Source organism: Podarcis erhardii, assembly GCF_964252035.2.
Source record: "Podarcis erhardii genome assembly, chromosome: 17".
Classification (NCBI taxonomy): Eukaryota; Metazoa; Chordata; class Lepidosauria; order Squamata; family Lacertidae; genus Podarcis; species Podarcis erhardii.
Genome location: NC_138515.1, coordinates 7,060,007 through 7,071,619, shown reverse-complemented (window position 1 = coordinate 7,071,619; position 11,613 = coordinate 7,060,007). Strand labels below are relative to the sequence as shown.

The 11,613-nt window shown below is 45.1% G+C and overlaps 1 protein-coding gene across 7 annotated transcripts in view; it reads right to left on the bottom strand.

Annotated features, from left to right (window-relative positions):
• Positions 1 to 950: 950 nt before the first annotated feature.
• The window catches only part of VAV1 (vav guanine nucleotide exchange factor 1), a 73,935-nt gene continuing 63,272 nt past the window's right edge, over positions 951 to 11,613 (bottom strand). For 6 of the 7 annotated variants that reach the window (XM_081844979.1, XM_081844976.1, XM_081844975.1 and 3 more), the window contains 5 exons: positions 10,432 to 10,548; positions 8,343 to 8,430; positions 6,641 to 6,755; positions 3,320 to 3,471; positions 951 to 1,260 (listed from right to left, as the gene is read on the bottom strand). In XM_081844979.1, coding sequence (XP_081701105.1) covers positions 1,207 to 1,260; positions 3,320 to 3,471; positions 6,641 to 6,755; positions 8,343 to 8,430; positions 10,432 to 10,548 — 526 coding nt within the window. In that variant the 3' untranslated portion in view covers positions 951 to 1,206. Of the gene's footprint in view, positions 1,261 to 3,319; positions 3,472 to 6,640; positions 6,756 to 8,135; positions 8,218 to 8,342; positions 8,431 to 10,431; positions 10,549 to 11,613 lie in introns of those variants that run through there. The other variant, XM_081844980.1, reaches the window with a different exon arrangement.

Below are 11,613 nucleotides of genomic sequence, written 5' to 3'. Positions count from 1 at the left end.
TGCTTTTGACAACTTTGAATGTATATGCAGACCCTTTTTGTCTTAGCCCAGGTTCAGCAAATTGCCTTCACCCAGGCAACTGGTTTCCCATTAGAAGGAGAAGCCTGGCGGTCCAAAGACTTTAGACTCTCTGGTCTTTCTCTGTGGTCTCACTAATACCTTCTAGAGCAGGCGTCCCCAAACTAAGGCCTGTGGGCCGGATAAGGCCCGAGGGGCTCATTTACCTAGCCCGCAGCGACCCCCTTTGCCCACTGCCCGCTCTTACCGGTGCTGCATTGCGCGGCTGCCCACGTCCGGGTCAGAGCAGCACCGGTAATAGCTTGTGCGCATGCACAAGCATTATTTGCGCATGCGTAAGCGTTATTTGCGCAAGCACAAGCGTTATTTCTGGTGCACATCCGGGTCGGAGGAGGCCCGTGCACATGCACACAAGCTATTTCCGGTTCTCCTCCGACCCGGAAGTGCACCGGAAATAGTGTGTGCTCATGCACATGGGCACACACTCTCCCGCCCTCTGGGCGATCGGCGCTGGAGACACCAGCCCAAGGCACGGTAAGTTTGCTAACCCGTGTTCTAGAGAAAGACCAGAGAGTCTAGAAGGAGTAATCTAGAAAGACCACAGAGTCTAGAAGGACCAAGGAGCAGAGCAGTGATCCAGAGCCTCAGGTAGAAGCTGCTACTACCACCAAGGCATCTGCCTGAAAAATTACATGGGTTTTTTTGTGGGCAGTATTAAAAGAATGAAGAATAACAATAGTGAAAAAGGGTCTAGGGAGACTACATTTGAATGTTGGCAGTTTCCAAACACATTTGTTCCAGATCAAGGATACCATGCAGAAAACGTGGAAATTGCATGCTGGGTTATGCAGCTATTATGCACACTCAAAGGAAACTTGGTTCACAATATCTTTGTGGCTATGAGCAATTGTGGTGTTAAAAAAAAGAGCAGCTTTTTATGTTGTAGTTTTATTTTTTCACACATGATTTTGATGATGAGGTTTGCTCTTTGGTAGTTACAACCAGGTTCTCACCCAGTTTATTTGACATTAAGAACACACAGTGAAGGTCAGAAACCAATGTGAGGGGAATTAAAGACAGTTCATAAATAATAGTTTTTGCACAGCAGTGGCTACAGGAAAATGATTCTGTGGTTGTCCCAGGATGTGCTGCAAAAGAATCCTTCAATGCACCCAACTGGGTGTGCCATCAGCAATACTCTGAATAATCTTCTTCCACATAGTTTGCTGGGAACCAGCCAACCTGTAGAGAAAGAACATAAATATAAGGAATGATTGGAGAGCCCTATCAGGCAATGAGAATGCTCCCAAGGCGAGAGCCACAGACTTCCAAGATCCCAACAATATTTTTTTTCTGATGTTGGTGCAAGTCCAGTCTAGCAAACTCTCAGCTACTGGTAGATGCTAGGGATTAACCATTCAAATGAGGTTCTAGCAGCTTTGAGTTGACATACACAGTGTAACCTCATTGAAGGCATTTAATTTTTAGCAGCTACCCCAATAGCAACTGTGACATCATTTCATGGACTGACAACAATGTAGGCTAGTGTTCTGCCATCTTTCTTAGTTCAACATATTCTGGGAACTATGTAATTATTGTTTCCTGGTGATGTGGCAAGGATGCGTTTATGTGGGAGATGGGGGAAGAGAACTGCAGATAGATAAGAGGTCTCTTCCTCCTATCATACCTCGGGCTCTCAAAGCTCTCCCAGTAGACATCAGCAGCCCAGTTAATATACATTCAATCAGTGCTGGAATCAACTTGGTATTTGAACCGGCAGATTCCTAGTTTCTGTATTGGTGCCCTGGTGAACCATGCAGGGATACAGAAAAGAGGAATAAGGAGCAGAATTGTTCTCTTGAGTCCACCACAGCTACACTTCCCTAAATAATTTGTTGGATTATCCAGACCCAGCTTGGCCATGACCATATCTACATCAGACCTGCACCTTTGCTTCTGGCTTTGAGTAGGTCTATGGTTCCCAGTCTGTGCTCCCCACTTCCCAGTTCCTACTGCTGACTTCTTGGATGAACCCAGTGACGTAGCTAGCCGCATGGGTGCCTGGGGTGCTGCACGCACCGGTGGGAGCAGGACGAGCAGGGTGAGTGCCCATGGGGCAAAAAGGGCTCAACCCCCAGGAGCTTGTGCCCCTGCTCTGGCTCTAGTTGTCCCTTGTAGTGGTTGCTGTGTTTTTTTTTTTTAAAAAAGATATTTATTAAGATTTTATATAATAGAACAAACATACAACAAAAGAAAGGATACATCAAAAAGAAAAAATACATCACAAAGAAACAGAAAAAGACAATAAAAACATAAACAAGAAAAAATCCAATTTTTAACTTATTATCTATATAACCTTCTTTCTTGACTTCCTCACATCTCCCTTTTTTGTGTTCCCCTTTACACAATCAAGTTCAGCAAATTCTAACCCTCTTCCAGACCTCATTTATAATTATATATTTCAACCTATTATGTCTCCAATTTTTCTTCTCTTTTCAAAATCAATTTTTACCTATTCTTTGTAACTTAAACCCTTGTGCCATTTTGTTTAAGTTTGACATAATATTACTCTGGTCTTTTCCCCCTTTTCTTTTTAAGAATTTTTGCATACTCCTTTTAACTATATCACTGATGCCATATTCTCTTTAAATCCAACATCATTTTAACATTCAAACATTTTACAATGTTTCTGCAAGTAGTCTTTAAACTTCTTCCAGTCGTAGTGGTTGCTGTGTTTGGATCATCTCCCTGCCTGCAACTTTAGCTGCTCCTTGCCTTGGCTGTTGTTCTGTCTAGTGCTTGTTGGACAATTACCTTGTTCCAGACCCAGAATCTGCTTCCATTTTGACCCTTCTGTAACCCTTGCCCCAGAGATGAACCCAGTTCTGGTCCCAATTCCACTGGGGCACACACATCAGCTCCCAGCTGACAAAGAGCCCATGTAGCTAGCTGCACATTGCCTTGCTTAAAAATGGCCAAAGTGTGTTTGTGTTGGTGTGTGTGGCTGAAGGCCACCTCTACACCATAGCTGTCAACTTTTCCCATTTCTTGCGAGGAATCCTATTCGGAATAAGGGAATTTCCCTTAAAAAAAGGGAAACGTTGACAGCTATGATCTATACAGTTGCATTAGTGCTATTGGAATAGTGCAAAAAGTCCTGACAGGTCTCCAGTATTTCTCTTGGCTCCAAAATTCATTCACTTCAGAGGTGAGGGGTGTATATCGGTCTCAGTTTGTTCCAAATGTACCACATTCTTCAAGGCAAGCAGCTCAGAGTGGTAATGGCTACAAAGGTGCTCACCCGGCCATAGACCTCTCCCTTCCACCATCCTGGCTGCCCTTTCTTGTTGAGAATCTTTATGATGTCTCCCTCTGTGAGGGACAGTTCCGTCCGGTCTCTTGCACAGAAATTGTAGCGAGCCTTAGCTGAACCAAAGTACTTGCAGCTTTTGCCTGTCAAGGAATAATAAAGAGTTAGGCATGGAAACAATAAGGGGGTGCTTATCACATCCCTGGAACTGCACATCACTTGGAAGGCAGTGAGCATGATGTAGAAGTTAAAAGTGATTGTGGTCAACAAATGCACACAGCAGAGCTTTCCAAACTTTCCATGTGGGTGACATACTTTTTAGACAAGCATCACTTCGCGACACAGCAATTCAGGTTTACTAGCAAACTGGAGGTTAAATTAACCCCTTTCCAGCCCCGGGAAGAGCGCGGGGAGCATTTGTGCGAGACACGCTGCAGCCGACACACTAACGTGTCACGACACACAGTTTGGAAAGCTCTGGCCTATAGGATTTGAACAGGCATGACACTATCAATTCCAGGCCTTAATAGTCTGCATGCACCAACCCTTTCTCTATGCAGAATTTGGAGAGATCTAGAAGATTTCCCTTTTGGGCTCTGGCTAGATAAGAGCTTCCTTATGTGCATGTAAGCCAAGGAGGATTGAGAAGGCATGGGAGGCCTGATCTACACTGCACTACTACTGTATACAAAATAATACAAGTTCTATGATCCAGTCTTTGTATTTTGCATAGGCCACAGGCAGCTGACCTCAATGTTATGTCTGCTCTTCAGCCTCCATCTCCATAAGATGCAATAGACAGACAGGTGGATTTAAACACAGAGAAAGCCAGGCAACCACTGAAGAAAGGTAGGAAATTGCCTAGTCTATTAAAGAATAGTACTCGATTGTTCATCACACGCTAGTTGACACAGGTTGGACCATGGAGTTTGGACCTTGTGTTGAAAACGTGTTAAGAGAATAGCTCCTCTGAACCAGATTGTTGAAATTCTGATGTCACTTCTGCATCTGGCAACTGGAGAAAAGACACATTTGTAAACAGTGGTACCTTGGCTCTCAAACGCCTTGGTACTCAAATACCTTAGTTCCCAAACGCCGAAAACCCGGAAGTAGGTGTTATGGTTTTTGAACGTTTTTCGGAAGCCAAATGTCCGATGCGGCTGTCGGCTACTGTTTCCAGGGCGCCTGCACCAATCAGAAGCTGTGCCTTGGTTTTTGAACATTTCAGAAGTCAAGCAGATTTCCGGGGTGGGTGAAATTTGGTGCTTTTGTTTTTGTTATTTATTTTGCATTTCTGTTTTTGAGGCTTTTTCAGTTACCATAATTTGTTTTGTGTGTGGAACCCAGTTCAGCTACTTATTGATTGTGTGACTGTGGAAATGGATAAAAGCCCCCCATCCAAACAATGACTATCAACAGTGCAGGTAAGAAAAATAAATATTTTTATCATCTACAATACTGTCTTATTTATTACAGTAAATTGATTATTGCTTTTATTTTATGGATCAATGGTTAGATAGTAGAATTCATGTTAAATTGCTGTTTTAGGGGTTGTTTTTAAAAGTCTGGAACAGAGTAATCCATTTTGCATTACTTTCTATGGGAAAGTGCAGCTTGGTTTTGGAATGCTTTTGAAACGCTTTGGTTTTGGAACCGACTTCCAGAATGGATTAAGTTTGAGAACCAAGGTACCACTGTAGTTTGTGCTGCCAAAAACAGTGGCCGGGCCATGCTCTGCTGAGGAGGAAATGGAGGCACGGATGTGGCAAGACCATTCATTGAAAGCCATATTAAATGTGACAACCCCCCCCCCACCAAATTGTGTTAACAAGCTGTGTTTTAATATTGTAATCCACTGGGATCTTTGGGTGGAAGGGCAGGTTAATAACAATAATAGAGTGCCACTGCAACCAGAAATCCAGATTAAATGTAAAAGGGGGGGGGGGGCACATAATGGTGTTGTGTACATGGTGCAAAAAACTTGCACTCATGGACAGCTCTGACTGCATTCTCTGTCTGGAAGACCTTGTACCTCTGGGTCTCTTGCCACAGAATAACCCCAGAGAAGCACAGCAAGCCTCCATTGCTTTCCTATAAAGGTAAAGGGTAAAGGGACCCCTGACCATTAGGTCCAGTCACAGATGACTCTGGGGTTGCAGCGCACATCTCGCTTTACTGGCCGAGGGAGCCGGCCTTTGTCTGCAGACAGTTCTTCCGGGTCATGTGGCCAGCATGACTAAGCCGCTTCTGGCGAACCAGAGTAGCGCACGAAAGCGCTGTTGACCTTTCCGCCGGAGCAGTACCTACCGTATTTTTCGTCCCATAGGACGCACCTAGTTTTTTTGGGGAAAATAAAGGAAAACTTTTTTTCCTTTATTTCCCCCCCAAAACCAGGTCGGGGAAACCGAACCAGGTCGAGGAACAGCAGGATGGCGGCGCTGTGCCTCCCTGCTGTCCCCCGAGCTTGTGGGGCTGGCCAATGTCTGCCCGGCGCGCAGGGCGCATCTTGCGCCGGGCGGCAGGCTGCTATCCGCAGCGTGGGGAGCCCTGCGGGAGTTCCCCGCAGGGCTCCCACACTGCGGATGTCTGCCCGGCACGAGGGGCGCTCTGCTTCAGGGTGCCCCTCGTGCCGGGCGACAGGCTGCTATCCGCAGCGAGGGGAGCCCTGCGGGGGAACTCCTGCAGGGCTCCCCACACTGCGGATGTCTGCCCAGCGCGAGGGGCGCTCTGCTTCAGGGTGCTCCTCGCGCCGGGCTGCAGGCTGCTATCCGCAGCCTAGACAGCCCTGCGGGAACTCCCGCAGGGCTGCCTAGGCTGCGGATGTGTTCTCGAAGCGCCGGGCGCTCTGCTTTCAGCACGCCCGGCGCTCCAGGAAACAGGCTGCTATCCGCAGCCTAGACAGCCCTGCGGGAGTTCCCGCAGGGCTGCCTAGGCTGCGGATGTCTTCCTGAAGCCTGGAGAGTGAGAGGGGTTGGTGCGCACCGACCCCTCTCGCTCTCCAAGCTTCAGCGAAAGCCTGCATTCGCCCCATAGGATGCACCCAGATTTCCCCTTCATTTTTGGAGGGGAAAAAGTGCGTCCTAAAGGGCGAAAAATACGGTATCTATCTACTTGCACTTTGAGGTGCTTTCGAACTGCTAGGTTGGCAGGAGCAGGGACCGAGCAATGGGAGCTCACCCCGTCACGGGGATTCGAACCGCTGACCTTCCGATCAGCAAGTCCTAGGCTCTGTGGTTTAACCCACAGCGCCACCCGCGTCCTATATCTTGCTTTTAATTGAAACTGTAGAGATGAGACACAGATCACACACACCAGAGGCCCTGGGCACTGTTCTGTTCCCAGGCTCTTTGAAGGAGAACTGTAGCACGGTATCGAGGGTCTTGAAGCAATCCTTCAGGGAGTTCTCTTGGTAAAACTGCACTAGCTCCTAGAGAGAGAAAGAAGAGTTTCTTCATAAAGGCAACATCCTAAAGCTTGCACAATATGCCCCCTGGAGAGGAGGAAGGCAGCATGTGTAGCTGGTAAGGCATATCTAACCCATTCACTTGTGAAAGAAAGACGTGACATGCAAGGCACATATCAGAACAATATTAGGAAAAAAAGGAATACAACTGAAATACATCTAAGCTGTTTCTTTGAACCCCAAACTCTAATTCCCCTTTTCAGAATCTTTGGCTTCTGTGTAACATGCGAGACATGCCATAAACTGATTCCCAGGGCTCAACTACAGATGACATAGAAGATGTATGAACAGCCTCTCAGCAGTCTGGTGGCTGCCATTTTGAGTGCAGAGGTGGGGATATTTAACATGTTCCCTTCATTTGTCCACTCACTAGATGATACATTCTAGTCACCCCATATTTTCTCACCCTATCTTGCCCTTTCTAGAAAACTTACCTCGGGGAAGCTGATATTAAGCAGACTAATGGCTTATTCACACTTACCTTTTGCCCCACTTTTTCCAGGCATAGGAAAACTCCATGCATGAGTGTATTCCCCCCCCCCGAGCCATCCCATGGAAACCTGCCCTTTCGCACACAGTTGGAGCAAATGTCAATTTGGGTTTCCCATGGATTGCCATTTGCTCCAATTGAGCTTTAAAGAGTTGGTTTTCATGGGGAGAGCTCCAGAGCAAAAAAACAAAAGGGTGCTCAGACACTTACAACAACAACAACAACATTTTTTTTTAATCCTGTCCATCTGACTGCATTGCCCCAGCCACTTTGGGCAGCTTCCAACAGAATATACAAAAACACAGCAGGTGCCACTGCCGAGAAGGCCTCTGCCTAGTTCCCGTAATGAGCCAGAAGGCCCTCGGAGCTAAACCTCAGTGTCTGGGCTGAATGAAGGGGATAGAGACGCCCCTTCAGGTTTATTAGGGTCAAAGCTGTTAGAACTTTAAAGCGTTAACCATGCCTGGAAATGGTGGAGGAAATTTTGGTAAGTGTGGATGAGCCCTAAGGGTCTAAGATGTTTCTCCCTTGTCTCATGCTTTCTAGGCATGGGTCTGAGGGATTTTGCCTTTGTCCCACCGCTTTCCCCAGGAAACCCCTCTTTGGTGCTGAATTGGAACAAAAAGCAATCTGCAGGAAACCCAATTGCCACTTGTTCCAATTCAGTGCTAAACCATGAGATTTCTTTGGGAAAGGGGTGGGGCGATGTGCCCTAAAGGGAAGGGTTAAGCAGCTCCTCTGCATTGTGGTCTTTTGCTTCTGATCCCAGCTTGGGTGATTGCTTTTCACTTAAATAAAACAGCCCCGACTGTAGAGAGACATGCACCTTCTTAATCCTATGCACTGGGCATCCTATGCATTGCCTGGTTTGGCCCTTTGCCATCATCACTATTGTGATGGTGCTTGCCAAAGATCTCCCTTCTGCCTTGACTGGAACTGAAATAAAGATATGTTTGCCTTCACTCTCCCTCCAACTTCCTCTCATTTTGTTCCCCTGACCCCCATTCTTCTCCTCAGTTGTAACAGTCACCATGAAGACAGAAGGGAAAACCGATTCTTACTATAAGTCCTTTGAAGGCTTTCTTCTCTGTGATGCGATACAATCCCTCCTTGGTCTGTATTTTGATGTGCTTGACTTCAGCGTTGAACCTGAGGGACACAAATCCACATGACAGTTGGGTTAATGGTTTCCCATTTCTGCACAGCATTGTTGACAATTGGCAACAACAGGTCACGTAACCTCATTTAGAAGAGCTCTAACCTAAGAGATAGAACTAAGGTGCCTGCCTCATTCAAAGTCAAAATTAATGCTGGCATTTGAAATAATCAACAAATGTCCAATTCTGATGTCCAACTCTGAACTCTGCTGAACAGTGTTTCCAGATAACAACTACTGTTTTGTTGAATTCTTCATCAGTCAATTAGTTCAACACTTGTAAGTAGAAAAGATATGTAATTTCTTCATTAACCAATCTTTTTACGAATAGATATAATGAAAAATACTCTGGAACAGTGCTCATGTGATTATGTAGTCACTTCACAGCTTGCTCTCCACTGGGTAAAGTCTGGCACCGTGATTCATTTAAGGACTTTCAGAGACTTCAGTTCGTTAGTTTTGATGTTTTGAATTATTCTATAAAGTTTTTCACATTGTTATTGTTTCTGGCCATCGTGTTGCTTTTGATATTGCTGACTCATATTTTGCAACACAGGGGTTTGTTTGTTTGTTTAGGCATTTGAAATAAGGCAGTGCTTCAACTGTGAAGAAGAAACCAAGGATGGTACATATATATTTACAACTGTTGGTGTGCTGTAGAATCCTTCTTAATGAGAGGTTGGGACAAAAATTGACACGATAATTTGGGATAAATCAGCCTTGTATAACCAACATGCTTAAATTGAATTAATGCTTGAAGGGGTTAGGATCCTAGAGTAAGCTGTCCTGCCAGGCTTAGCTAGGTCACACGCCTTACCTGAGAGGAAGGGCTACCAAACTCTTTGTTCTTTTTCCTTCCACCATATAAGGATGTCTATGCTAGAGCATCCAACTTAGACTGTGTGGCTTTAGAAAGCCATTTTTCTCTCTCTATACAAATAATTTAGAAACTCTTACCAATTTTGAAACTAAGTTGTACCGCCTGTATTTTCTCGCTGCTGTGTGGAAAAGCACATGAATCTGACCGCTGAAGAGTTTGTAAGTAAACTCTCCTTACCTTACTGAACTGGTGATCTCTTTCTGTGCTAAGGGAAGTGGGAAATTTTGGAAGCAACTTAGAAGGGGGTAGTTTAAAGGTCTTAACATCCTATATATCCATGCTGTATTTAAATCTCTGCTGGGGCTCTCTCACCAAAGAGTACTTGGCTCAGCCCTGTATACCTGAAGGAGCATCTCCGCCACTGTCATTTAGCTCAGACACTGAGGTCCAGCTCCAAGGGCCTTCTGGTAGTTCCCTCGCTGTGAGAAATGAAGTTACAGGGAACCAGGCAGAGGGCCTTCTCAGTAGTGGCACCCGCCCTGTGGAACACCCTCCCATCAGATGTCAGGCAGATAAGGTACTATACAACTTTTACAAGACATCTGAAAGCAAGCCTGTACAGGTAAGTTTTTAAATGTTAAATATTTGTTATGTTTTTATATATGCTGGAAGCTGCCCAGAGTGGCTGGGGCGACCCAGTCAGGTGGGAGGAGTACAAATAAAAAAATGATGATGATGATGATGATGAAGATGAAGTTTTAAGCATCAACTTCCAAAGAAACCTGAATCAATGGATTCTAGTCTGGATGTGCATTTTTTTAAAAAAGGTATGATTTTCTAAACTTTGCCAACTTCAAGGTTTTCTTCCTTCCTTTCCTTTTATTATGCAGTGGTACCTTGGTTTTCGAACGTAATCAATTCTTTGGAAGACCATTCGTATTCTGAAACGTTCAAAAACCGAAAACTCAAAATGGAAGCCTCAGTACGGAAGCCGTGTTTCCGGTTCAACTTCAGAGGCGTGTTCGAAAACCGAAGCATTTACTTCCGGGTTTACAGCATTCGAGTTCCAAACGGAATGTCAACGGAGACATTTGAAAACCGAGGTACTACTGTACTGCACATACAAATCTCCTTCTCTACCCTGATTTTCTAGCGTGGGGAGCAATAACATTACTTGATGCTGATGGCAAATTCAGTTGCATCCTTGATTCTCTGCCGCACCAGGAAAGTCCCATCTGAACGACTGGCAAGGGTCTGTTCTGCTTCTGCCCGCTCCATGGGCCCTGCATACCTGTACAATGAGGGGTGTTTGTTAATTGCAGTACAGCATTTGGTCACTGGGTGTCTCTGTATCCCACAGTTTACCACCACCACAAAAGACAGAAGGTGGGAGATGGAAGCAGCATGAGAAATCCCATGTGCCTTATTTTTATTCAATATAACTATCAGTGTTCTCATAAAGTCTTTAGATGAGTGCCTACTCTATTGCAACAATGAAATGAAGAGCAAGGGAGAATACTGTCCTCTCCCTGTTAATCAATGGTGTCTGTGAAAATTTTTACACATCACTTGGGAAGACAGGCGAACTAATGCCAGTGTACTGGAAGAAGCAAAGATCACCAGTATCAAAGCAATGATACTTCGATACCAACTTCGTTGGACTGGTCATGTTGTTCGGATGCCTAATTATCGTCTTCTAAAGCAGCTACTCTATTCCAAACTTAAAAATGGAAAGCGTAATGCTGGTGGTCACCAAAAGAGGTTTAAAGACTCTCTCAAGGCAAATCTTTAAAAATGCAGTATAAACACCGATAAATGGGAAATACTGGCCTGAGAGCGCTCCAATTGGAGAACAGCCTTTACCAAAGGTGTCATGGGCTTTGAAGATGCTCAAACTCAGTATGAAAGGGAGAAGTGTGCTGAGAGGAAGGTACGCTTGGTGAACCATCACCACGATCAACTCCCTGCCCAGAAACCTATGTCCCCACTATGGAAGGATGTGTGGATCCTGAATTGGCCTCCACAGTCACTTACGAACTCACTGTTAAAACTGTGTTTATGGAAGACAATCTTACTTGGCTATGAGTGATTGCCAAAAAAGAAGAAGACCCTACTCTCAGCTTGGTGTAACAGCTCTGAACTTATGATATGGGATAAACACATTTAAAAATCAATAGCACTGGAAAACCTCACAGCAAACCTTGTATGTGCATGTGATGTCTCATTGTACTTGCATACTGTGTAGATTTACAAGTGGGCTACTACCAGCAGAATCCCTAGGCCTATGTAGGATGCAAGGTTCATTAACCTCATGCTAGACATCACAGAATAAGGAGTTTTGGATAACAAGCTACTG